The sequence below is a fragment of the Chelmon rostratus genome, chromosome 19, assembly GCF_017976325.1.
Source record: "Chelmon rostratus isolate fCheRos1 chromosome 19, fCheRos1.pri, whole genome shotgun sequence".
NCBI lineage: Eukaryota > Metazoa > Chordata > Actinopteri > Chaetodontiformes > Chaetodontidae > Chelmon > Chelmon rostratus.
In genome coordinates this window covers 13,419,305-13,446,245 of record NC_055676.1, presented here as the reverse complement: position 1 = coordinate 13,446,245, position 26,941 = coordinate 13,419,305, and the positions used below count along the sequence as shown (strand labels likewise).

Genomic DNA, 26,941 nt, shown 5'->3' with positions numbered 1-26,941 from the left:
AAGATCTCCAACATTTTGCTGCACATGCTGAAGGATCTCAGTTTCCTCAGGAAGCAGAGTCTGCTCATCCCCTTCTTGTACACAGTCCCCAGTCCAGTTTGTTGTCGATGATGATTCCTGTTTTTTTGTTTTTTGTTTTTTTTTTAATCTTCAATGTATTTAAATTTGACTACTTTTAGGCCAAGGGAAGTAGTCTTTAGTATTTCCCAACTACTGTTCTTGGTAGAGGAAACAAGGCTTTATAAGAGTATTTAGAACTTTGTGTTGGGAAACAAATCTCACTCAAAATTCAACACAAATAAACAATAAAAAAAGGTAAAACATAAAATCAACAATAGATAAAAGATACAAACCAAAATCAACTATAGAAGGTTATGTACATTATATGCAAAGAGTATAAAAATAAAAATATTGTCAATTTAGAGTCCAAACAGAAACAAATACAAATTAAACAGAAACAATTATAGCAATTAACAATGTATTTTAAAAAGCTATTAATAAAAACATTCTTGGGACTTGCTTTTCTCATCCAAACAGAAAATTAGTCCTTTATTTAATTATAACTATATATTTTTTTGTTTGTTTTACAGTAAATTGGATGGTTAAATTCTTCTCACTTTCTTTTACCGATGATTTAATTGGTGACTTGTAATCCAACATCTTTTGCCATACTTCCAAGGCAATTTTCCTAATGTTATCAATGTGTTATTTGTTATTGTATAAGAAATGCATTACTTTTAATTGTGACCAATTAAAACGTTTTCGATTAATGCATAGTTTATTTTGAAGTCGAGGAAAATATCGAACGGAAGTGTTGGATTTTCATTTCGGGTGACTTGACTCCTGTCTTTTCCACCAGCTCCCGACTATCAGATCGACCACTACCCAGCCGAGCATAGCAGAGAGCAGTCAGCCCGTCGTGTCTCTACCCGAGGCCGGATGGTAAAATCCAACCTCCAGCGGATCCTAAACAGTCATTGCTTTGCTCGCGAGAAAGAAGGAAAACAGCAGTCTTTAACTACCATGGCGGACTTGAGTAGTGGTATCTGTGACATGATTGGGAAGTAAGTATACGATGAAAAAATACCTTACCTAGCTAACTGCTAACCTTGATGTGGGGGAGGGGTGGCTAAGCTAATCTACCTAGCAGCCATGGAAAGCGGAAGTAAAATGCGTTTAACTTTAAATGTTCAGTATTAATGTAACCTAAATACACTGCGTCAACGATGTCCTATCGTCATGTATTATGGGAGCGATAGTTCTAGCTGAAGTTTTTAAATTGTCATGTTAAAATTGACTGACGTACGGACATCCACTTGCTGGCCCTAGAGACAACTTGAGTAGCATTAGCTAACGTTAGCCATGAGCGTCGTCGAACTTATGGTACGTCACTGTAGTTAACTGCGCCAGCTAGCTAGCCAGCATCAACGTTTCAGTACAATTAAAATAAATTGTTTTGTTAAGGAGAATTTTGACAAGTAATTTTAAGTAGTTTCATTTCCAGTGTGAGGCGTTGGAGATCAGAAACTGTCAACAGTCAATGGATTTAAATAGAATTGTTCCAGTTCTCCTCCCGTTAGCCTATTTAAAAACCAGACCGACTTGGATGTGCTAGTTTACGGTCAACAACTCGGAGTCAGTGTAATGCCAAATATTTGACAATGGCGACGTTGTCCACGAAAAACAATGGCGGTTTTAAGAAACGCACGGATTAGTTAGTATTAAACAGGCAGTCCATAAGGAGATAATTTAGCCTTAGCTCGTGTTATTAACGTTACTTCATGTTATTTCACATTATAATATTAGACCGCTGCGGACAGGCAGGAGGAAAGTGACTTCAGGCCACAAATGTGGTAATACGGTCGTAAGGGCACACGTTTCTGTCCACGTTGATCTCATGAGCTGACAACGGAGTCAGGTTGATTATTACGCAACCGACAGTTTACTGCAGCAGCCTCGAGACGACAGGAAGACGGCGGAGCAGTGGCACCATGTAAACAGATCAGGCGCTGTCAGACAGGGACGGATTATTATCGTTAGTTACATTTTAAGTGGTGGTGTAATTTTATCGGCTCACAACAAAATAAATAGAAAGTGATTTGCAGAGCGCCCGATTATAGTCTATGTTGTACAGACCAAGGGTACTTAAAACATGGATTTGTAACCCAGCTATATTAATGAAGCCACAGTTAACCTCGTTTCAGTGTAAAAGGGTCATTACCTGACTGATGTACCACCTGTTAAAGCACAACTCCAGTGTTGTATTATTGTATTTGAAGTAGAGTTAAAGGGATTAGTCCATCAACAGAAAATGAATTTTCAACAGGGCTGATCATTTTATTTATTGTTTCTGTTGTTCTGTAATATTGACTGGTTCTTGTCAAACACGAGAAGTTGATGTATTATATATATATGATAATTACATGTTTATTTATATAATATGAAGTATGATACTTATATGATATGATAGGAGACAGAATATCTTCGGGGTTTGAAGTGTAAGTTGAATGAAAAACACGCGTTTTTATACGCCATCTTATAGACAAAGTGAACAATAAAAAACAATCAGAAAAACCAATGGTAAAAGCAATTTTTAGTTGCAGCCCTGATTTTGATTATAAGTTAATTGTTGGTCAAATATTCATAAATTCTCAATTGTGAGGGTTAGTTGATTTTCTTGTATATAGGTTTTGGACAAAGCCAAAAAAAAATGATGAGATCCCCTTGAATTTATGAAAATTGAATGGGTATTTCTTCCCAATTTCATTGCTATTTAATACAGATATCAAATAATCCATTAATTGAGAAAATAACTGCCACATGTATTGTTAATGCAAATTACTATTAGTTGCATCTCTAATATGAACCCAGCTGAGATTTATTTGCTTTATTTGTCCAAATTTGGTTTGTATGAAAATCTGCCACTTGTATGACTTTGTCAGTACCATGTTTCTTGATGTATACTAGGTCCCAAGATACAGTCTGTTTACCCAACAGTTTGGTAAACGTCAGCACAACAAATACTGAGTTTGTGGACGCTTGATGTTGGGGGGCTCTTAGCTGTTTGAACTAACCACACTGAAACTTGAGTTGAAGAATGGGAATTTGGGTTTTTGCTTATAGAAGCAAATATTTTTGGTTGGTTGCCTCCCACCGCATCCTGCTGTGTTGGTGCACTGCTCTTAAAAAGTTCTGTTAACAACTCTGTAAACACAGTGCCATTGTTTTGGGCCACACAAACGGTAAGTGGTTTGAAAGAACATCCGGGCCTGCTTGTGTAACACATGTTGTGGATTGAGCACATAAATGCAGTATTTATTAAAGTTTACAACTTGGGAAAACTTGCTTTTGTTATCAGTATTATATGTTGTTATATTTTATTGGTAATAAAGCAAACGTTTTTGTTTCCAGAGCAGTTTTTGTCAAAAGCGACATAAACAGAAGTTAGGTTATAATTCCGAAGTGTATCCATGTCAGACAAATAATTAAGAGCGTGTTCCCTGCGACAATACAAGTGCTTGAATTTTTGCTGTTTCAGAAATGAGATCTCAGTTGTATCATAGACTGGCAGGGTGTCGTTTGAAAATATGCTGACTTAGTTGATGTTACATGAGATTAAATTGCTGCAGGTCTTCTTAAGACTATAAATTGATCAAAGATCATATTTATCTGCATTGAGACCCATGTCATGTCGTTGAGGTTGCAGTTATATATGATATATATAAAAGGCATCATACAAGGTGCAAGTTGAATTACAGAAAACCTTTGTTAAAAGTGTGGATTGTGATTTTTCTGTCAGTGTTGTGATTGTGTCTTCTCTCTGTCCTCCCATCCAGTCTGTCCCTGCACTGTAGTAGTACCCGCGGCCCGGGGCCTCTGTGGTGCTCCTGATGCCCCTCTCCCACCCCTGAAGATCCCAGGTGGGCGAGGGAATGGCACGCGGGATCACACTCCTTCAGCTCGGCCGCTCTACTCAGTAAGAAAATAGAAACACACACACACACACACACACTCCCCGTCTCAGGGCTGAAATACAGTCAGAAGCAAAGTGGTTTGTTTTCAGAGGAAGATATGTGTCAAGAGTAGGAGCTCCGTCGGACTGCAACTGTTTCCTGTCACATGATACATTGTCAGAGTCTGTTTACAGAGCAGAGAAAGGCAGACTTGATTCAGTCATCCACATACAGCACTGACACATCATTCAGTTTCTTTTCCCTCGAGAGTTCAGTTTATTTATAGGTTCAGTTATTGGATATTAAAAACATACTATCTGCATGACTCTGACACTTTTAATGTCATCCACTGCTCGGATGTGTTACAAGTATTTGTCTTTCCAGGACCGAAAGTTGACTGTAACAGAGGAGCCAGCGTTGAACGGTCGACCAAGGATACTCCACTTCCAAAGTCGCCCCACCGTTACCAAGACAATACAGTGGGATGCTGTTTTAAGCAGCAGCGCACTCTACGTGGAGATACCTCTTGACCCTCTTCCTGAAGGTAGCAAGGAGAGGTGAGGCCAGACTGTTAGCAGCAAGAAAGACTTCAAGTGGAATATAGCTTTAGGTTTAGCAATGGCTCAGCTGAGCAGTGTTACAGGAGAGCAAACAAGGCACTTAAAGTTTGAATAAAACAAGTAACCGTATTATGTAGAAGTTGTTTTTTTTCCTTTGGACTCTGGCAGCCTGCAGACCTTCAAGCCATAATTACCTTGTTAATCTCATTTTTAGCCCGACTTTTAGAGATTCAGCTTGGCTCACTTTTGAAACATCTGAAAGCAGAGCACTTAGAATAATCTGTTAACACACACATAATTTTATAGGCTGTGCATGCGATTCGGCAGCTGTGTTTTTGTGCCTGCATGTGAAGTAGTTTTCTGTTTTCTAACCTAAGCTGCCCTCTGTTCTCCCCCCAGTTTTGCGGCTCTCTTGGAGTATGCTGAAGAACATCTGAAAGTCGTTAGCGTATTTGTCTGCTTTTACAAGAACAGAGATGATCGTGGTATGTGCTAGCAACCCTGTTTTTCCCAGCACACCTTTTTCATTCTGAACATCCAGACAACTTCGATTACATAATATTGCAGCCTTCCACGTTCGTACTCGTATTGCATCTAAACATCTGTTGTCCCTGCCTTATTCTTGCAGCTAAACTGGTGCGTACATTCAGTTTCCTGGGCTTTGAGATTGTGAAACCGGGCCATGCCCTCGTCCCGCCTCGACCCGATGTTTTCTTCATGGCCTACAATTTTGACAGGGACTCCTCGGATGAGGAGTAGCCCTCTGGACAGCCCCTCCGCCCTCTGCTTACTTCCCCCTTTCTTCCCATTGTATGTTCGTCCACCCCGTCCTAGCTTACTCATATACACCACCGTCTGTGTTAATGCCTCGGCGGTAGCTCTCTGTATGCAAGCATTCATTTCTCCATACTTTTTGTGTTGAAGGGAATATGTAAGATGTGCATCTCCTGTTTCCACCACCTCTCCCTGTGTGTTTATTATACTGTTTTCATTCAAGATTAATCGGTGTTGTCACCTAAAAAGGAGGGAACTTTTTTTTTTTTTTTGGACTTAAAATCAAACTGCAGTTGTCATAGACATAAGTTAAATTCTGGTATAATTTCTTTTTCTCGTCAAGTCTTTGTTTTTATGAATATTTCCTTTTATGATAGATTAAGGTGGAGGATTCTTAATTTCTTGAATGTACAGTAAAAAGGTCATCAGGTTTACACTCGGGTACTCCAGCTTTCTTTTGATTGGCTAACTAATGACTTTAATTCTGTCTGAATTGAATTACAAATACATTTCAGCGGGACCAGTTTTAATTTGTAGCACTAATGTCCTCTTAAAACTATTAGAATTTTTGAAACGTTTCTTTTGAGCAACAGCCCCAATAATTGGTACTTCATTGCTGAATAGTGAATCAATTTAGGCTCAAGCCGGAGTGACAAGATGAATGCATGTGTGATGTTGGCGCTTCAGTTTTCAAGTTAAAGATCCTACAATGAGTGAATTGGTACAAAGTGAAAGGAAAGTGAATAATCCAAAGTGCTTTTGCTTCTTTATGCCATGTATATCTGACAATATTGTAGTATTTTGTTTTGGAGATTGAAAAAATGCTGTGATGTTATGATTGATTTTTTTTTTCCTGGATTAGCATTCCTTTTAACTTTTTTCTTGATAGTATTGAGTTTGTTGTTCACCTGCATAGTGGTACCTGTTGTGCTTCTGTGATAATAAAACAAACAAAAAAACACCCCTTTGGTCACTGAATGTATTTCAAGTCTCACACACAGAAAATCTGATAAAGAGCCCCGTCAAGGCCAAACACTGGCCGGAGGCATCATGTTCTCACGAGCGCCACTAGGATGGAAGGCTGAACTGATTAGATTTTCATGGTCAAAGCTGAAGGTCACTGTGACCTCATGTGCGTCCCATCCTCGTAAACTTGATATCTGAAGAACACCGTGAGGGAATTTTGTCACGTCTGCCACAAATGTCCACTTGGACTCGAGGATGAACTGATTAGATTTTGGCGGTCAAAGGTCAATGTGACCTCACAAAACACATTTCTGACCATAACTCCAGAATGATTGAGGATGAAATGATTTCAAATCCCAAAGGTCAGCTGCATGGTGATGTTATAATGTTCTGGAGAAACACTTTTCTGGCCATTATTCAACACCGTAACTCAGGGACAGAAGGGGAGATTGTGTCAATATTTCACATTTGGTCAGACACTGAATTGGTGACACTAATCTTGGATTTGAGATGTGTGTGAAGCATCCACATGTTACTGTTCCTTGCTTCTTTGCAGCAACATTCATATTTAAAGCACTAGTTCACCACAATCTCATTGGTTCTGCTGATATTCAGCTTCAGGTGATTGACATTGCACCATGTGATGAAGCTCTCTATCAGTACTTTGTGCTCCTTTGGAAAAATGGAATCATGTACGTCAATATAAGTGATAACTTCCATTTCACCCAGACATACACATAATACCCTTTGTTACACTCCTACCATAAGGAAGTTATTCTAGTTCATCTAAAACTAAAATAACTGGACAATGACTTCATTCAGTGTTCTGCCTGATGTCTGCTGGAGGTGCGCTAATGTGTGGTTGCTTTAAAAGTGCATGCATTTATTGCAAAAATCTGTGTTCTACATAACCAGGAATATTTTTTCGATTAAAGCTTTATTTGTATGCATCGTTACCTAACACTGTATACTGAGCAGCACAATTAATAGCCCCTGGTTATGCTTCAACCAGTATCCAACATCGTGTAATCTGTGCTCCTCAAACTGAAGAAAATCAGGTCAGTTACAAAAGAGCAGCAGGGCAGACATCCAGAGCATGTCCTGTGTCTTCAAACCACCAGGAGGCTCCACAGGACACTGAACCACACATGACCGTTCAACAGCTGAGTTTAAAGTTGCATCTGCAGCACACAGAACTGAGAGATGTGCAGTTACACAAACGAATGTGTTGCTCACGTGGCCTCAGGAAGCCTGATAATGTATGAGGAATCTCAAAATGATGGACTCTTACCCAGCTGGTCCTCATATTAGCTGCACATAATGATAATGTTTGTAATGTAATGATTGATGCTGGAGAGGAATCCTGTGCTGGACTGCAGTGTCTGTTAATGACTGCCCACCCTTTACAATTTACTAATATGATCTTAGAGCCACCGTACACCCACATTTTCACTTAATTCAAATGAGACAGTGACCTCCAGATATTTCCAGCATGGCTCTGCCTGCTCTCATCCTGAGTAGAGGTCTAATCAGGAAGAATAACTCAGCACACCTGTGCTGGTGCACACGAGCAACACCTGCTTCTCTTGATTGGGCAAAATTATCCTGCTTCCAAGCCTTTTTTTTCCCCCCACAGCACTGCAGCCATTTTAACTTGTCACAATAGGAAAAGCAGAGGCGTTGCTAACATTGACGACGGCTCGCTCTGTTCAGATGACCCGGTAAGCGTGACAGTATGACGGCGAGCCTGCACGCACATTACCAGGACCCTGAAACTGAAGCAGCTGAATGGAATTCAGCCAGCATTGATTTAATAAGTGACACCTGTGCTTTTCATGCTGTGACATGTCACAAGACGTCAAAGTAAAAGACCTAATTATGTTTAATTAGAATAAACTGAAATTAATGTAATTTGTAAAAGCTAATTATGATGTAATAATACTCATACAACATCCGTGGTCCATTTTCAGTGGCATCATATGTTTGACAGCACAGCTCAAGTTGCAAGTTCTTCCGATACTTGGCCAGTGTTGTAGTGTAGCTTCTCAGTACTGAACAAGCAGCACCAATAATTAACTGGCAAACAAGCATCAGAAGCTTTAGTTCTTGCCTCATGTATACACACAGCAGTCATTTAGTGCCAATTTAAAGCCTAAAAAGCTTATATGTTCAAGCCACTGTTTAGCTTATGTATGGAAGGAGAATAATGGGAAAACCTAAGAAATGAACTTTTACAATTTGTGCCACGGAAACAACAAAAATAATCCTGCCAAATTATCCCACTGATCAGAACAAAATATCCACCACCAGTTTTGATGGGAAATAAGGAGAACATCTGCAAAATAGAAAATAAATTTCTTTGATGGGTTTCAGGGGGATTTTGTTATTCATCTTCTATGAAAATAACTAGAATTAGTTGTCAGAGAGCTGCGATTAACATCACTGTAAATTAATTTGGGAATGGGGGTGGAAATGGTCCGCTTGACCACGTCAGATATTCATTTCATGGTGCAGACTAACAAGTCATTAGCCTCATGAAATCTGTCAAACAGAGGACAAAAAGAAAAGAAGCATGTTGTATTTCTGGAATCCAAATATTTAATAGGTACATATCAAGTATTATTATGACATGTATAAAATTTCAGATCACAATATGAAGCAATGAAACTCCTCAGACTGGCATACGCTGCAAATGTTTGAGGTCGCCACATAAAAATGACTAATGATTAAAATAGAAGAGAAGCAACTAAAATGGTAGAAAAGTGGCGTACAGACATAGATAATAGTAAGCATTCTAGGAAAATTAAATGCGACTTTTCAACCTTTTTTTTCTTCAATAGAGTGCAATAAAAATAAAAAAACAACACAGCACTGAAGCCAAGCGTCCACGAGACGTCTAAAAGTTGTTAGTACTGTAGGTTCACGGAGGGCAGAGGACAGTGCAGAGAGAGGAGAGGAGAGGAGAGGACAGGGCGCGAAGGTCACAGCAGAGAAAGAAACAAGGGCTATTAGCTTGCCAGTCAATGCGGGGAGAAAATAAACAAGGTTGAACAACAGTGGAAGTAATGCACATCACAGTTAGCTTTAAAGACCATAGTAGCATTTGTACTTGCATGTTGTTGATAAAAAAAAAATAAATGGAAAAAAAAAATCCTGAATGATTGAACAGAAACGAGGACATCACCACAAACGAACAGACAGCCAGCCAATGAGAGGGGAGGAAGTGACGCAGGGGTCGGACAGACGGCTTTCACTTCTGATCTGAACAGAGCAGCGAGTAACTGATGTGCACAGCAGCAGCAGCAGCAGGTAATCTCAGCCCAGCTCTGCGCTGAACATGGCTACGCCTCGAGGGCTGTCGCACCGTGTCGTGAACCAGAGGCTACATTTTCCCACAAAACCAGATCAAGAGTCGAAACTAGTTCAGATGCGATGATCCAAAATTCCAGGCCCGGATCACAGATCGGTGCAGAGAATGTGCTGCTGCTCTCGGTGGGGTGTTTCTGTTTTAGCTCCTATCAGACCTGCCAACCCTGGACATTTTAAGGTACCATATCCGCACTGGAAAAGATGCGAATCCGTGTCAGCTGCTCAAGGTAGAAAAAACCCATTTGGGACTAATGCGCTTGATATCAAAATGCGCTCAATTGGGCTGTATCATACAACCTGATTCCAAAAAAAGCTGGGAAGTTTTTTGGAATCAGGATTATATTTGTGTAAGAAGTGATTGATTGTGTGTCAGATCTAACAGACTGAAAAAAACATTAAGACTACCGAACATGTACAGGTGCATGTGTGTCATCACATGGTTACAATAAAGCTAAAAACTGTCACTGGTCTTTCTTGTTGTGGAGCTTTAAAACCATGCACTAATTTATGTGAAGCTTCCAATGCATTTAAAAGATATGGAGGGGCAGTTCCACTGGATAGTAACATATAAGAAACGTGAGCATACAAAAGTAGCTTAAGAAACAGTCTTGAGCTCTGTTCAGGTCTGTTGGAAGAGAATTAAAAAGCTGTGGTCTGCTGCATCTGAGGAAAGCACACATCTTTGTGTTTAAGGAAAACTTCTATCTGTTTTTGTGTTTTGTTCACAGCTGCCGTTTGATGCCGATTCACATTTTGGACCATGGCGTGTTAGATCTCGTGAAACAAATGAGCTCCGGACGTTTCTGTTTCGTTTTTACGTTAGACACTGAATCCAAACACACTTTACTGTCTCAAACTGAAAACATTCACGTGACTGAGTGCAATGTAGCCCCAAACTCATGCAAAACATCATTATCCCAGGCCTCACTGCATCACAGGATGTATGTCCCACAAGCTCTAAATCCACATAAACGTGTTCTACGTTATCCAGCATCTCCAAAACAAATGAACCAGTTTTCCCTCATAGGATGCTCTGTCTTTGGAACCAACTGTCGCGTCGAGAAATCTGTTCCTGTATTTATGTATCTGAGATCTACATATTCAGCACAGCCAACAGTCAGACCCGATCGGTAACGCTCCATCCTTCCCAGCTTTAATTTTTATAATGCTCTTTTGCTTTCAGGCCAGCTCAGGTATTAGCTCACTCTCTCTCTCTCTCTCTCATCAGGGGAGGGCCACTGCCTCATGTCTTCTGTCCTAAGTGTTGTTTTCCAGTTGAAACATATCTTCTTTTTTGAAAAGCCTGTTCGTGTCATCTGATGACTTATTTATGTGGCTGAAGGGGGCGAGCACATTAAATGAGTAACCCTGGCCTACATCCATCTGTTTCACTCCTCTAATTTTCAAAGTTGTGGCTATGGGGTGCAGTGAAGGGCACAATTTAAACTCTACTTTGCACATACACACATTTTTTCTATTATATATTCCATGTTGTATGCAAAGTGTATGGAAACATACTTCCTATTGAAATATTCAATAGTGTAGAAATAAAACTGCTGAACTCTGCAGAGCGTTGAACTTTCACATGATCACTTTTGAAAACCTGTCACAAGATTGAAAAGCTCTCATTTATACCAAGTGGGGATGGGTACGGTTTACATGTTTCAATGTTAGGGTTGAAACGGCACCTGATTTTTAGCGCCAACACTGATCAAAACCTTTTCCATATTTTACTTTGAGGACTATGAACTTTTTTTTTTTACAAAACCTTTTTTTTTCATTTTAAAAAGAAGCATTTAACGTTGTTTAAACTCACGCACCATTACAAGAACTCAGCCTAAATAAAACAGCCTAAAACTAGAATTTTAAATCAGTAAATGTCTGATTAAAAAGAACAAGTAAATAATATAAGGAAACTGATGGAGCATTAGATGCCAACTTTAACAGTTTTTGATAGTCTGTGCTATAAGGTACTCTAATCCATCTCCAGTTGTCTTCTCCTACTGGTCTGGACTGGCGACTATATGACAAAATCACACTGGTGACACAGTGCATGTATACAGGCTACTGTATGTTGGGCAACACTGCACATTTTGGCCGCGTTCCTCAGCCTCTGATGGTGTGAATTCACATAACCATCATGCTGATCAGAAAGCTCTTTCTCAGGTAAGAGAAATAAAAGGCCTTTTTTTGTCCCAGGCTCACTGAGACAGATGTATCTCAATTCTCTTTATGACACGTGACAACACATCACTCATCACACTACTTTTCTACAATGGAGGAGAAACAGATTGCGCTGGATACCCAGAGCTCTGCAGCGAACGCTGTACTAAATCTCCCAGAAAGAACAATAGCGGCGAATATCTGCTGAGCACAATATATGCTAACCATCTTTGTGTGAAGTCCTGCTTGATTGCGGTTGCCTGGTAACACCAGGGACGACCACAGTGTGCCCTTCCATGCAAGCAGCAAACCTCCCACTTTTAAAGCATTTCAGGACGCTGCATGTAACTCTTTAATTTCCATTCATCGTTACAGTATTTCTCTGGCAGACAAATATCAGCAAGCATTCATCTAAAATGCAGTTTAGTCCATCTGACTGAAGGACTGGAACTGTGAAACATTTAGAAATGTTTTGATATTAATATTTAAAGAAACGTTATGTATCAATTTCACCTTAAAATAACACTCATTCAAATTATTTTGATGGTACACTGACTTGTGATAGGTAGAATGGTGCTTCTCTGCACCTGTTCTCCCACAATGTAACCTGTGTTGCTAGGTACGATCTCCGGCGAGATGTGCGCACGGCTTTACACACCACCAACTATCGCTGATTTTGGCGAAACTGGATCATATTTTACGGAGAAAATGTTTTCTTGCATTCCCTCCAGCTGCTCTGCTTCAGCTCCCAAAGATTTACAGAGTTTTCTGATGGACAGATAGCGTCGTTGCTAAAGTAACCGCTAAGTGCTGCTAACTGTGGCTGTTGTTAGCCAGCTCGCTCAGTTAGCCATGCAACTAGCTGACTCCACCCAGACTAGACTCGGAGCTCGGAGCACCAGGAAATGTTGGTGTTTACACCACCAGCACGGGAGGTTTGGACCAGAGAAGAGTAAATCTCGGACAGGCCTTTAGTCGTTGGTGAGAGCTTCGTGAAATAAAAGGTTGCAAGACAAACACCGAGCTGGCCTTCTTGCTATATATTAGCTGGCTTGCTAAGTTAGGTATCTTGTTGTTGCAACTGCTTGATGTTTGACTGTGTTAGCGAAGTTGTAAGCTCACTAGTTTTTTATCAAAACTTATGTAATCATAACAAATGCACATGTACAGCTGTGTGGTGTAAGTGAATTGCACTAAGAAACTGTAGGGGCGCCAAATCGTAAAAATACCAGTAGTATGTGTTTGTTTATCTTGTACATTTTAGGTGCTTGGATATGGAAACAAAAAGTGCCTCGCTAAAGAAGAATCATTTGGTAAGGTCCTGTTTGATACTTGACAAGTATATCTATATATTTTTAGGCGCGATTCCTCACTAGAAATAACTTGTTTTAAAGCTGATTTCTGACGATGTTTGCCCCTGACCCGCTCTACAGCCTCATGTCTTTGGTATGCTTATGAAATAAAAGCCTTTTTTTTTTTGACTCCACATAAAACCTAAGGAGGGAGTTGTGCCTGTTGATCATTGTTGAGTTCACTGAGTGTGGAAGGCTGCTGCTCAGACGTCTCCTGACACTCCAAACAAACCGGACACAGCTGCCAAAATTTCTGCTCTCTGCAAATTCACTGAAACTTTTCTCTGACGAGACATTATTCTTATTAGCTCGAGGCATGGTAATGGCATTAGTCCAAGTGACATGAGCAGCTAGCTAGGATGCTAGCGTGTGCTCTTGATTAACCTATAAAAAAAGCCTGCTGCACATGTCATTGATAAAGTGCTTCAAGGGCATAAAACATTGTGTGCTTCATTTCCATAAAAACATGTTAATTCTTGACTTTCCTAATTGTACCTTGCCGTAACAAGCCAACTCCGTGGGCATCTCTCAGTCACCTTCCTTGCTCACATTGGATGTTATGTAGGGTGTTGCCTTATCTGTGTGTCTTCAGTAACCTTGTGAAATTGCCAGCCCTGCTGTGCCTAAATCACTGTATTAAACTAGCACCTTTATTTGCCAGCTGAGTAAAATACTGCACATATGTGAAGCAGCTCAGCTCAGCATTTTGGTGTAAAACTGCGTGCATGGTACACAAAATGCGTACAGGTTGGCAGGAGTCTAATGGCTGACTTTTTGAGAAATCTGCAATCAAACAATGTGCCGTGTGTCAATTTGTGGACCCGGTGAACAAACACAGTGTTGGGGCAAACAGAAAAAAGAGAGCTAATACCTTGAGGTGGCTAGTGGGTGTGAATCTGGGCTTCTTTTGTGCGTTTGTCGTTATGGAGTAGGGAGGTTAAAAAATGTCCTTGGTTGAATTTCAGGCTGGTGATGTTAATGGAGACAGTCCAAGTCCTACTGAGGTTGTTTGTGTATGAATGATTGTATACATAAATGGCTGTATATGCAATATACATTTGCCCGTGGGTAAGTACAGTATGTGTGCGCAATGCGTTTTAAAGTGGAGCTCTAGGTATTTGACGGTATACGTGGGTGCACAGAATGGATGCTTATGTGCATGTATGTAGGTATTCTACTTATAAGTGTGATTTTGACCTCATCGGCCCTTGCTGTAGCCGGGAAAGAACTGGTCAAGCAGCATCTGAAGCGTCACGTTTTGGGTCATGATGTAGTCTTTGCCCAAGTCATGACGGCAGGCAGGGCAGGTGTACACCTTCGCTCGGAACGACCGCTGGAGACAAGTCTGGGGAGAGACGACGGCCGGAGAGATTCACACACAAATACAAGGGCAGGGGTTTTGAGTAGTGGTAATTAAAAATACATCCACTCAGTACGCACCTTGCAAACATTGTGTGAGCAGATGGTGGTGATGGGTTGGAAGGCCAGCTCCTGGCAGCACACACACATGAAGATCTGCTCCATCTTGCGCAGGAAATTCTTTATGTGTACACAAAAAACACATGAAATATGTATTATAAAATTATTATGATATGAAAAACATAGAATTACAGCCTTATCCGTGCTGCTATTTTAACTGTCATAAGATTACATCCATGTTAAAGTCCAACTGAAATTTTAAAAAGTGCACTGCTGATGTCAGTTTGCAGGCTAGACAGATAGCTGCAGGTCAGCAGCTGCAGCACATTAAACAGCATGTAAACGTACCTGTAAATGCCACTTCAGTCTGGTTACATGCCGGTGTGGTCCTTACTCTTCAAACTCACTGCTAACAACAAACAACGCTGCCCGCCCATGACATGTAGCTACAGCAAAAGTTTGTTTACGAGCAGCCTGGCAGACTGCCAGCTGCTGTCAATCAAACACACACACACACCCCTCCAGCCGGCAAAAGTTGATAATTTCTGATCTACCTTTCCTCTTACTTTTAATAACATAAAACTATTAACAATACATTTAAAAAACATGTTGACATTATTGTAGTCTGCAAAAACAAAGGGATGACTAAAAGTGATTTCAGTTGGACTTTAACATCCTGTTTACACCTGGTATTAAAATGGGATCTGTATCTGGATACGTTATTTGGATGATAAACGATCTGGTCTTGCCTTTGTGTGTTTACACCTGGTATTTTTAATAGGCTCACAATATCCTCACTGAGATCGGATCTCTCTGTCCGCCAAAGCAAAAGCCTGCGTGTGAGTAATTTGAGGTGGCAGCAAATCAGCCCCGGTTTCCAAAATCAGTTTTGTGAGTTGTTGAGTTCGGAGAAACTTTATAAACGTTGTGAAACACTGTCTACGACAAACTCCTAATTATTTGTCCCCACTTGTAAATCCGGCATATGTAAAACAATACATTATTCCTTTCTTTGTTTAGAAGAAAGTTTGTCCTGGCGTGTTGCATAACACATTTTTAGGCGTTTTCGTGGCATGGACGTGTAATTACAGGTGAGTCTCTTTCAGCCCTCTTGCTTTCTCATTCTGTAAATTGGAGCAACCTACATTTTGCCTACGATGTGTTAGTGTGTCAGAGTGTGCTGGGATTCATACCGGTCCCTCTTTAAGGTTTCCCATGGCTTCATCCCAGAGTTTCTTGTTGGCTGTGTCCTCCCGGATCAGCTGCTGCTGCTGCTCTGACAGCTGGAAGGTCTCTTCTATCTTCACTCGTTTAGTGGGAGGCTCTGCCACTGGTGACACATCTGCAGAAGACACACAAATAAGGCTAAAATACAAAACCAAACAGCTACTCTTGGAGAATAAAAGATAGTGACAGTGGTGCATGCCTGAGGAAAATAAGACTTGTGGATATCAAATATTTACAAGCTATCTTAAAGAGAAGTTTCGCTGCTCATACTGTTCTCACCTGTCCTCTTCTCACAAACACCTTGCCTGACCTGCTTTGAGCAACGGTAAAAGCACCCACCACTATCTCTGGTTGTCTTCTGCTCTCCATTACTCTGTGGCTCCTCTTCATCCACGCTGGCCATCAGCTGCTCCTCCTCCTCTTCCTCGCCATTCTCCTCTTTCTCCTTGATCTTGCGTTGTCTCCGTGGCCTCCCCCTACCAGGATAATGCTTAGTCCGTCCACCACGACCCGGTCTGGCGCAGGCCTCCTTCTTTGTTTTGTTAGCCATTGCCGCCAGGTAGCCTGGTGGGTACTGCAGGCACAGCAGGAAAGACATGAGCACCAGGTGGACTGCTTCATTTGGAAAAGGAAAGAAGTTTGATTCTATATTCAATTTGAGCTACTTCTTGTCTTATTTTCACTTCTGAAAAATGTAGATGTGCATGTGCGACACCCACGCAGATACACTCGCAGTCTAACCTGAACAGCGATGCCCAGTTTTTTGATCCTCTCCATTCCTTCGGGTGTCCACGGTGCTGGTTCCATATCATCCCGTCTTAGCAGGTACCGCCACACAAGGTAACCACACTTTCCGATCTCTGGCCAGTACTTTACCACCTAAAATTCACACACAACCAAGAATAACACTGAATGCATTAAACAGCTGCTCTTAGATATTTTGGGACAAGTCTAAGTCAAGTCCCGAGTCATAAGCAACCTTATATATCCCATCATAGCGGTTTCCCTCCTCGGGAGCGTATTTGCTGATGCGTCGGCCTTTGGAGCTGCGGACCACTCTCACTGGCTTTCCTGCCCGCCAGTTCCTCGACTCTGCCCCGTCTTTGTCATTGAGAGGTGCATCACAGTTTAAGGCCAATGCCCTGCAAGAGTCAGGATCCAAGAGTTGTAGACAAGAAAAAAGGATGTTTATCATGTCTGACTCAGGGAGTAGGATGTTAACTTAACTTATTCCACAAAAACTGCAGAAGAATCAGTGAGTTTCCCATTTTCAATTGCCCCTGGTTGAATTCCTGCCCAGGGATATGATGGTTTAATTGAAAAAACTGTCAGATAAAAAAAATAAGACCAGTATTTTTTTAATAGTGCAAGTTGGACCACCTGATCTTGACTATGGTGACAGGAACTATACAAATTCAGCCTGAAATGAGAGCGTCCAGAATGAGCAAACTACTTTAATTTTCAACTTAAAATTCTAGTGATGTAAAATACTGCACATATATCCATGGGATCAAACTGTCGTACCTGTTCATGTGTGTCAGGGTCTGGTCAAAAGAGTGCTCTCCGATCCGTTTGTTTCCTGAGAGGTCACGACCCCCGCTGCCTGTGTAGGTGAACTCATCCCCCCGGTCCTACAGCAGGTCATGAACATAACAAAGTGATCAGCATACTTAAGGAGAATCGCCCTACTTCATATTATCTGCCAGAGTAAAATAACACGCTATTACTAACAGAGGTTAATAAACAGGTTGGAAAAAAAACAAATAACCCACCACTTCATCCTCAAAGCCCCCTGCCAACACCAGCGAATAGGAGCCATCGTTACTGCGCCCGTGGATCCCACCGACATGCGGCCTGTGAACACCTGCCTCACTCACCTGAAGGGTGAGTGACATATTATAGAAGATGACAATATAATCCATAATAACTAATCTCGACAGTGCCTAAATGATAGGATCAGACATGAGAGACTTAAAGTGCTCATTGAGTTTTTATTCATACCTCATTCATTTGTAATACAATGAAAAAAACAGCTAACCTGAACTCTGAATTTCCAAGTGGTTCCAACAGGAACACCAGGTATGGGTCCGTAGTGGTTTGAAGGAACAATTGTGCACTCTTTGGTACGCCCCACACAGGCCATACCCTGCAGTTACATCAAGAAAGACAAGAAAGAATCTAAGCAGCATGCACAGACACAACCATTAAATCTCCACATGAGTGCAATGGCTTTAGATCACATTTCTCTTACGATGAATATCTAAGGACAGTGATTCAGAAATCATCAGCATTCCATTAAGGAGCTAAACAGGATTACAAAGACAAAGAAAAGTATTTCATTTTAAGGGTTATAAAATTGCGATTATGAGAAATGCAAGTATAAATGCTATGTGACTCACAGCGCTTAAATGTGCCCAAACACACAAGCCAAGCTGTTTTCAATTAGTCCACAGAGAAAGGGAGCATTCTGGTAAAGAAATTAGTTATTTTCCGTTGGCAGTTCCAGGAAAGTGGCTAAGTCATGCTTAATGGCATTGTTCACATTACACCATGGAGCAGAGCATCAGGGAGACAGCCAGGCCAGGATGGATACGAGCCACACAATATCTCAAAGTGTTGCCATGAGAAGACTCAGAGGAGATTTCGAACAAAATATTTAACAGTCTGCTTGAAACAGATGCTTTTTAAAAACTATTTTCAATACATGTCAGCTGTGTTCCTCTGTCTCATTTTCTGCCTCAGCAGCTCGCATGAGATCATGTCAGTTCAGTCCATGTGAAAAAGTATTAATGTAATTTTGCCCTTGTGAGGAACAGGAGCCGTATGAAGTGTCCATTTGTCTTATCAATATACGAGAGCAGCTTGGTAATCAATAACACATCGATATTCATCCAAAAAAATGTAGGCATCTGCAAAACATGACACAAAACCATCATTATTAAATCAACTCTGGGAGCCTGATCTAACGTTAAGCTGATATTAAGTATTATTGACTTCTGATCTGATCACTTGATCGGAGGACAAAGCTGTGGTGCACTCAGGCAATATTTGACAGAGCTTCAAAGAGGCGCAGACAGAACTTCTCACGTGAAACACAGCATTTATCTCTGATCAAGCTCAACACAACACATAGAGACAGTCACTTACACACAGGCTACGTTCACACTACAAGCCTCAGAGCTCAATCCGGATTTATTGCTCGGATACAATTTTTTTTGCTTGACTGTTCACATAATTTTTAAAAATGTGGCCAATATCAGATTCCAGTGTGAACTGGCCACGGTACTAAACATAGCCACACACAAGATGTGGTAAAATGGTTCAGGCGAGTAATGTAAAAGTCGAATGATTCCGATATGACTGTTCAGACTGAAGTCACACTGCAAAAGAAAAAAAAAAAAATCAGGCCTGTATCTAAGATCACAAATCAGAATGGAAAATATCAGATTCTGTGGGATTGGTGCTGTTCACACTGTCATGAACAAAAAACGAAACAGATCTGAGTCTTAGCGTGAGTATTAGCAAAAAAAAATAAAATAAAATAAATCTGATTTGGGCCATTTGTTTCGAAACTGAATTGAAGAGCAAACCGGCATGCAGGAAGTAAATGGGATAAAATGCATATCCATAATTCTGTGTGTTGTATTTCCATCAGGACTGTTGCGCTCTGATAAAACTCTTTCCTGGTGAAATGTATTTTACGGCTCTGGAGGATTTTGTTACAGTAGCTTTTTCTTTTATATATAAATATATTGTTTAAACTAGAAAATGTGATGACTTTAAACCCTGAAGAGGAAGTCTACTTCTTACTTCTACTTATTACTGTTCTAACTTTTGACACAAACTGCTTCTTCATATCTATCCACATGGTCTTTTCTCCTTCTAGGAACACCAGGCCTTCCCTCAGGCTTACAGTTAAAATTCACTTACAGAGCAGCTGTCAGTCCACCTGGTGTGTGTGTGAACCTTTGGGTGCCCTTGAGTCTCACCTTTCCCCAGTCCCTTTGACTCTCTGTTGTTGCCGAAGGCATCTTGGCTTTCTTCTTGCTGGCTTTGAGCTTCTCTCCTGCCTTAACAACCTCACTGGTGTCATTCTTACAGGTGGGACAGTACCTGGCAGAATGACAGGAAAACACAAATCAATGGATAATGAGAAGAAATGCCTCCCAAAAGACACTGAAATTAGATTTTTTGTGGGATTTTGCACTAACTCAAACGTTTAATTCAACATATACCAGAAAGTTGCAATAAAAGTTGGTTAAGGAATGTTGTCAGTCATTTGTGCTGTGTCAGCTCCATCAAGCAAAACAAGCATAATACGGACATGGAGGGTGGGGCTCTTCCTCTCAGTGACTAAGCTGGATAAGATAAACTCACACCTGTGACTGCATTGTGTCATTATTCTATATTGATTTTAACCTCAATCACCCCTTAATAACTGCTTAAATGTGCTTGCTCATGCCGAACACCACCAATCAACCATCTCAAATCGAGTGTGAAGCGCAGGATGTTGTGGCTAATAGCTGAGCTCTCTCTCACCAGTCCTCGTCATCCGGGATGGTGGCTAGCGGCGGGTTGAGGCAGTAGATGTGGAACGCCATGTTACACTCGTCACACAGCAGCTGCATGTGAGCATCCTGCTTCCCACCACACACACAGCAGGAGCAGAAGCGACACTCGGTGTCTGGGTCAGCCTTGCAGTGCTTACACTCCGGCCCGCTCTTCCCTGGATCCGAGAACCAGAAGGAAACATGCATACAAATGTGCACATGTGCAAAGAGAAACTTGAAGATGATTTTATGGTCTGATTGCGCTACCTTCAAATGCATTATGAACAACTATATTCACTGTGTGTTCGTGAGTTTCTGCATACGTTTAAATTGTCCATCTGCAGCTGAGAGTGCACGAGCTCCTGGTTTCTCCACCTGGTAGATTTCATCCAGAAACTGAACTTTACAATCCCCGATTACGTCTCCAGGACCCCTGGAGGGAGAGAAGGAGAGGGAGAGGGGGAGGGAGAGGAATGATGAGAGATGAGAGCACAGAGAAAGAAAACCAGAGAGGAAACGTGTATTACTGAGTGTGTTACAGAGAGATGGAAGGAGGTCAAACAGAGAAACGTTACATTTTATATCTTGCCAAGCAACAAAGCCAAAAATTGGAGTAGCAGATATTCTAATGAAGGAAATAATACAGCAGTCATCCCCCTACGCCCAACGCATCACCCTCCCACCTAGGAAGGTAGATCCTTACCCCAGGAGGATCTTGACTCGGAGCTCCTTGTTGGTGCGGGAGGCTTGGTTGACGCTCTGAACCTCAGCGTCAAACCAGAACCCCCTCTCATCAGGTGTTTCCATGTTGTAGTTGACCATAACGTGCATGCCCACGTGGAGCTGGTCCCACCGCAGCAGGGTCCTGGCACGTGGCCGCACATCCACCGGTCGCATCTCCACCACACCGTTCTCTGGGTAGCTGGGGCAGAAAGAGGAGAGAGAAGGAAGGGGGTTGAGGTGTGTGAAGTCTTTATGCCTGCTGTCATCAGCCTGACTTTCACACTGCTTTTTATCTACTAAAACAAGGGCAGAGCTACTACTACTGAGCATTTGACACTAATTGTATCCTAATGGCTGGAAGAGTAAAACCATAGAAAAACTGTAAAAATCCTCAGCAAAAGCAGCTATTCAGAACACCACATTATGTGAAAACAGATGGATGTGAACTATTTAACAGCTCAACGCATTAAGTCACAGACTGCACCATTGATAAGCAATATAAGCCTCTCTGTGCAGGAACATGCAAGTCCATGCAAGTCTGCAGAAGCCCACACAGGCGCAGAGGGGCAAAAACTGCAATTGAAGTGGATTTTGCACAGAAAGCCAAATGGTGTTTATAAGAAGCTGGCAGTTCAATTCAGAATAACCAGAACCAGTTGAAATTCTGTTGAGAACCACAGCATGTAATGGTGATACAGACCAAGTTCTGTTTATACAAAAGTGAATTTAGCCCTTTGATCTTCCTTCATCTGGTCAAGGCAAACTACAGTGCAAATGAAATTTGGTTAACATCACAAAAAGTTATTTTTTGTTTATCAATTTGACAAAGTTCAAGCACAGGTCTATTTAAAGACATGGCAAACATTTAGCAAGAAATCCAACTAGATGATCTGAGTTGAAGCCAAAAATACTCTTACCAATAAATGTATGGGTTAAATTTAGACTAGACTAGTTTTACACATCATGTCTTCAGGACAAATTCCACAGATACATTATTTTTTTCCCAGCAGCTCTTATGCAGTCTATAGGAGTTTCTGACACAGAAAACTAAGATAATTAGTTACATTAATGACTTTACCCCACTTTCTTCTACAAAGCAAAACCCATTCACATACTATAGCTTCTGAAAGACTTGCCTCTGCACACCAGGAGACATTTCCACACAACAGCCGTCTGACTGAGTTTCTGGAGCGAATGATTAGGAGTATTTTTTTACTACTGTGGCCTCCCTCCACCTCCCCATTAATCTACACGGAACATAATACATGTTATACAGCGACTTTACTGCCACTGGCAAAACACTGTTCTTACTAGTTTAGTAAAACTTTTACCCTTTCTACGTTATCATACACTTATATACTGTATAGACAGGAATCAGTCCTCAGCATTCTCCAAATCCCTTTGCTAAATTATACATTTTCAGAGGATCCCCACTGATGTTGTTTTAAGGACAGAACAGAAAATTATCATCCATCTCCACAGTACCGTCATTATATTCACTGTATATCATCTGTGCACAACTGACAAAGTCAAATGCTCCCAGCATCAATTCTGTGAAATGCTGCACCCTCTGCCCCCCTTCAGTAGCAGCAGAGTGACGAAAGGTGAGCTGACTAAAGATGATTAAGATAAACAAATATGGAGGAAAGGCAGGATTCAGATGAATAAAGCATCCACATAGCTTTAATGACAGATATTCAACGTCTGTTTTGAAGCTTTGGCTCGAACTAAGACGATGGACCTCATGCATGCATCAGATTTTGTGATGAGAGCAACAGTATACAGCGGTGGTTGTAACCAGGAATGAACCAAAAAAATTGAGATAATTGGCATCAGCGGATTAAAGGCAGTCCTAACACTTTTTTTGTTTTAGTTTACTTTTTAGAAAAAAAGTAGCACTGCCACTACAACAATCAAAACAAGTGAGTTACATCTACCGCCTTAAAAAGATGATTGACAGGTTTTTTTAAAGTTCAACTTTTTTGGCAAATCCGCTAATTTGCCTCCTTACCACAATGCTAGTCTTGTCATCTTGACATCACTATGAGGCTGCCAGGCAACCAACAGTGACACCAGACAGTTACTGCACCTGGCCAAGAAATAGTCTGGCACATAACCCCTCGCACAACCGCAACATGTTGTTTTTACACTTTGGTTTTTGGACGGATTAAACAAACGAGCATGCTTTAGGGGTGTTAGTGGGCAGATTTTGCTACATTTGGACAGGGCCATGCTAACTGTTTCCCCCTTGTTTCCAGTCTTTGTGCTAAGCTAAGCTAAGATAACCAGCTGCTGGCTGGAGCTTCACAACCGCACAGACACAAGGAGTGGTATCAATTTTCTCATCTAACTCTTGGCAAGAAAGTGAAACAGAATAATTTCCCAATATGTCAAACTGTTCCTTTAATGCATGAACAAAAAACAGTCACTGATACACAAGTTTAAATGGTTTTTGCCCCCAGGAAAAACCAGTGGCACATTTTGTACAATTCAAAATGTTACCTCCTTTGCCAAAAGAAGATCTGGACAAGTGTGAAATGTATTCTTGTCTAGCAAATTTGCTGTGGAGGTACGGAGGTTAACTGTGCACGTTTCCTGCCTGCCAATCATCATTAACTGTAAGGATCAGGCCAGACTCAGAGATGAATTGACAGCTTGCTCGCTTGCCAATAGTTGGAATTACGCTTACAGACGACAGTGTGTTAGCGCTGAAGTTGAACTGCACACTCAGGTCCGCTCACACGGTGGGGGGTGAAGGGGGAGCGAGAGAATGGTGTGCATGAGCGTGCATTGTGTGTGTGTGTGTGTGTTTTTGAGGGAAAGCTGAGCCTAAACCAAGGTTTTTTCTCAGACAGTCTGCACTTACACAGAACCAATGATGGCCTGTTGAGCTCAGGCTAAAAATGACTATGATACCCGACATTTAAAATTTTATCCAGTCAGTATATATGTACTACTTATGCTTTACTTTCCGAGTTAGAAGACTATGCTGCATATTTTAAGCCATTGTAAATTGACTGAAGAGCGTCTACAGAGGCAGACTGTAAAGAGTTGTAGCACACAACTAGTGCGTACTCCCAGGAAGAGGAGGCTGGGACACAGTGGAGGGATTTCCTTTTTTAGGCCCTAGGGATTACTGCAGTTGTGGGTAGGGTAGGGTGGAGGGGGGGGCCTGAATACAAGCAACACAAACACACACAGACAGACAGACACACACACACACACACAGGAGAGGAGTATCAACCTTGGAGCACAATGGGACTCAGCATGAACAGAAGGGGAACATGGAGTAACACAAGGGGAGCAGAAGTACCTGACTCTAAGACCACACAAGCTCACACTCTTTGTATTGTTGTACAGTGGCCCCGCTTTAGATGCACGAACATCCACCTACGGGTGCAGAAACATGTATCATAAAACAACAAAAAAAATATCTTATAAAGCCTGATGTGATATAAAATAGACAATTATGTTTCATTTTATCAGTGTGGACATTCAGGGACAGGCACTCTGACCTACACTGACTAACAGTAGAATGGGATTTCTTTCCTTTCATACTCATTAAAGCAAACAGAATCAAATAATGGATGCACTACAATCATCTTAATGGAGAATCGTTGACTCTCCACCGTCTCTGATCAATGCAACAGAGGTTACGGTCCCTGCACTGTTATACATGCATGAGAAAGCCCTTGCTAGTTTCATCTGTTTTTTCTGGCATCAAACAAAGCATGCGTGTATGTTATAATATACAATAATTATAATATTATTACTTTGGATTCTTTAGATTTCATAGACAGACTTACAAAGTATGACTCTAATTAAGATTTGGAGTGTAAAAACAAAGTTTCTTCTAATAACATATGTTCAGACCAGATATATGCGATGACCAGAAGAACAGAAAACACTGGTCTGTATTGTTTTGAATCATTCTGGCCCTGAGAACAGCTGCCAAACAGTTCTGGCACCGATTCAACAAGAGACATCAGTACTTCAAGCAACTGCCCATGGCCGTTGGGTAGAGGGAAGCTATTCTCTATAGATGTTGCATTCAAGTTCATCTCAAATATGTGGTGTGTGGTGGCAACTTATCTATATTATGAACCTATTTATGGATAATTCTAACATGCTAAGATGCTAAAGTGAGACTAACCTTGTAACCTTTGACCTCTGAATGAAGAAATATCGCAATTATTCTTCTTGTGTTTGTAAAGTTGGATTCACAAGAAATAAAATGCACCCTTGCACAATTAAATACATTCAGAGGTTTTGATGCTACAACTCAAAAGATAGATGCAGTCATTCCCAAAATGTACAACATGTTTTTATCTAACGGAAGACTCTGCTTCCATAGACAAAGGGAGACACACACCGGCATTAACGGGCACCATAATTTACATTTATATAACCACTATTTGAGCCCTCACATTATTGTAGTACATCACTTTAGTTGTTATAAAAAGGATTAGCCTGCTGCCTACATATATTTATGTTGATGAGACTGAGGACTTATATTCATTAAATAAAGTTCATATAATAAAGAAATCCAATGAATCACTTTTTTCAAATTGAGGGTTTTGTTCAATCTTTTTTTTGGGGGGCGATGACGTCTTAATATATGATAACAGACATTAAAAGCTTAATTCAAAAACCTCAATAGAAGCTTCAAATGTAAAAAAAAAATGACGTTTGGTACAGCCCTAACATATATATCTGTAGCACATTAATACAGGCTGAATTATCAGTCTGGTTCTATTGCAGGTATTTATGTGGCAAATCCCCGTCGGCACGTCGGCACCCATACAAAATGATTTGTTTTTGTATAAAACGTTCACTCATTTATTCTCAATAGACAAATTAAAAACATGCTTTAGTGGTTCTCAAATAACTCGCAAACTCTCAAACCTGCACCATACACTTCACAAGTTCATATCTCCTCCTGCTTCAGGCCTACTGCTACACATAAACATGAGTGGCTTTCTCTGGAAACAAAATACAGTATTTTCCTCTGAAATACTGCTTGAGTTATTCCACTTGCAGATATGAGACACCCTAAAAACAACCTCAGCTGAAAGCCTGAAGGTATGAAATCAAACATTTGCAGCATCAGTATTATATCTCCACACAGAGCTAACTTAACTACACCTACGCTGTCACAGCAGCTACACCAAAAGCCTGGTGTTAAGTATAAACTGTAACTTTCCCTTGAGTTGTGCAAAGAAGAAAGAAAGACTTTGTGGCGCACAAGAAACCAAAATTGTGTCAACACTCTTATCAATGCATAGCGTACCAAAACAAAACGTACAAACATATTTAATCAGTTGTGAAATTGAAACAACATGTCTTATCGACAGAAAGGCTGCTCTGTTTTGAAACCATCATTAGCACTTTGTGTGCTTAGCTGAAGTCCCTGTAAAGAGGGAGAAAGGCAACAGAGAAAATGAGAAATCCTCAATTTGCTGATAAGCGGCCGAGTCAGAACTTACTTTGACACTAAACAAGAGGCACATAATTGCTTCACAGTAATGAGGGAGAGTGAGTGCAGTCTCTCATAACCTCGGCTTTGTCAGTGATTGAGGCCAAAATGTGAAGGTGTAACTCAAAAATATGCATCTTAATTACTTAAATTCAGTCATGTGACAGACATTAGAAGCCAACTTCAGGTTTTAAAAGGGCCAATTTGCTGATTTTCAACCTGGACCCTGTTATTCTAATGCGACTTCACTTCAGCTCACTCCAATCAAACCAACATTTTTCCTAAATCTATGTAAGCTAACATAACTTGCAGAATCAACACAGAAGCAGCACATAGATGCCACCGGTTTTCAACTAAATCCAGTCATCTACACTCGTGCACAGGAGATGCAGATACAGCTAATGGGTGG

At 40.9% G+C, this 26,941-nt stretch overlaps 2 protein-coding genes across 3 annotated transcripts in view; one reads left to right on the top strand and one right to left on the bottom strand.

Annotated features, from left to right (window-relative positions):
• Positions 1–863: 863 nt before the first annotated feature.
• oaz1b (ornithine decarboxylase antizyme 1b) lies at positions 864–6,248 on the top strand. The gene is given in 6 exon segments (XM_041959835.1): positions 864–1,064; positions 3,837–3,888; positions 3,890–3,976; positions 4,338–4,510; positions 4,913–4,998; positions 5,142–6,248. Coding segments are annotated over 6 exon segments (654 nt in total). The 5' UTR covers positions 864–939; the 3' UTR covers positions 5,273–6,248.
• Positions 6,249–8,828: 2,580 nt separating this feature from the next.
• The window catches only part of LOC121623061 (E3 ubiquitin-protein ligase UHRF2-like), a 33,408-nt gene continuing 15,295 nt past the window's right edge, over positions 8,829–26,941 (bottom strand). For both annotated transcript variants that reach the window (XM_041960188.1, XM_041960189.1), the window contains exons 4-16: positions 21,037–21,255; positions 20,657–20,766; positions 20,323–20,509; positions 19,773–19,896; positions 17,822–17,929; positions 17,556–17,660; positions 17,308–17,414; positions 16,763–16,925; positions 16,525–16,662; positions 16,123–16,357; positions 15,750–15,898; positions 14,578–14,676; positions 8,829–14,482 (exon numbers count right to left, since the gene is read on the bottom strand). In XM_041960188.1, the coding sequence (XP_041816122.1) occupies positions 14,336–14,482; positions 14,578–14,676; positions 15,750–15,898; positions 16,123–16,357; positions 16,525–16,662; positions 16,763–16,925; positions 17,308–17,414; positions 17,556–17,660; positions 17,822–17,929; positions 19,773–19,896; positions 20,323–20,509; positions 20,657–20,766; positions 21,037–21,255 (1,891 nt within the window). In that variant the 3' untranslated portion in view covers positions 8,829–14,335. The remainder of the gene's footprint in view (positions 14,483–14,577; positions 14,677–15,749; positions 15,899–16,122; positions 16,358–16,524; positions 16,663–16,762; positions 16,926–17,307; positions 17,415–17,555; positions 17,661–17,821; positions 17,930–19,772; positions 19,897–20,322; positions 20,510–20,656; positions 20,767–21,036; positions 21,256–26,941) is intronic.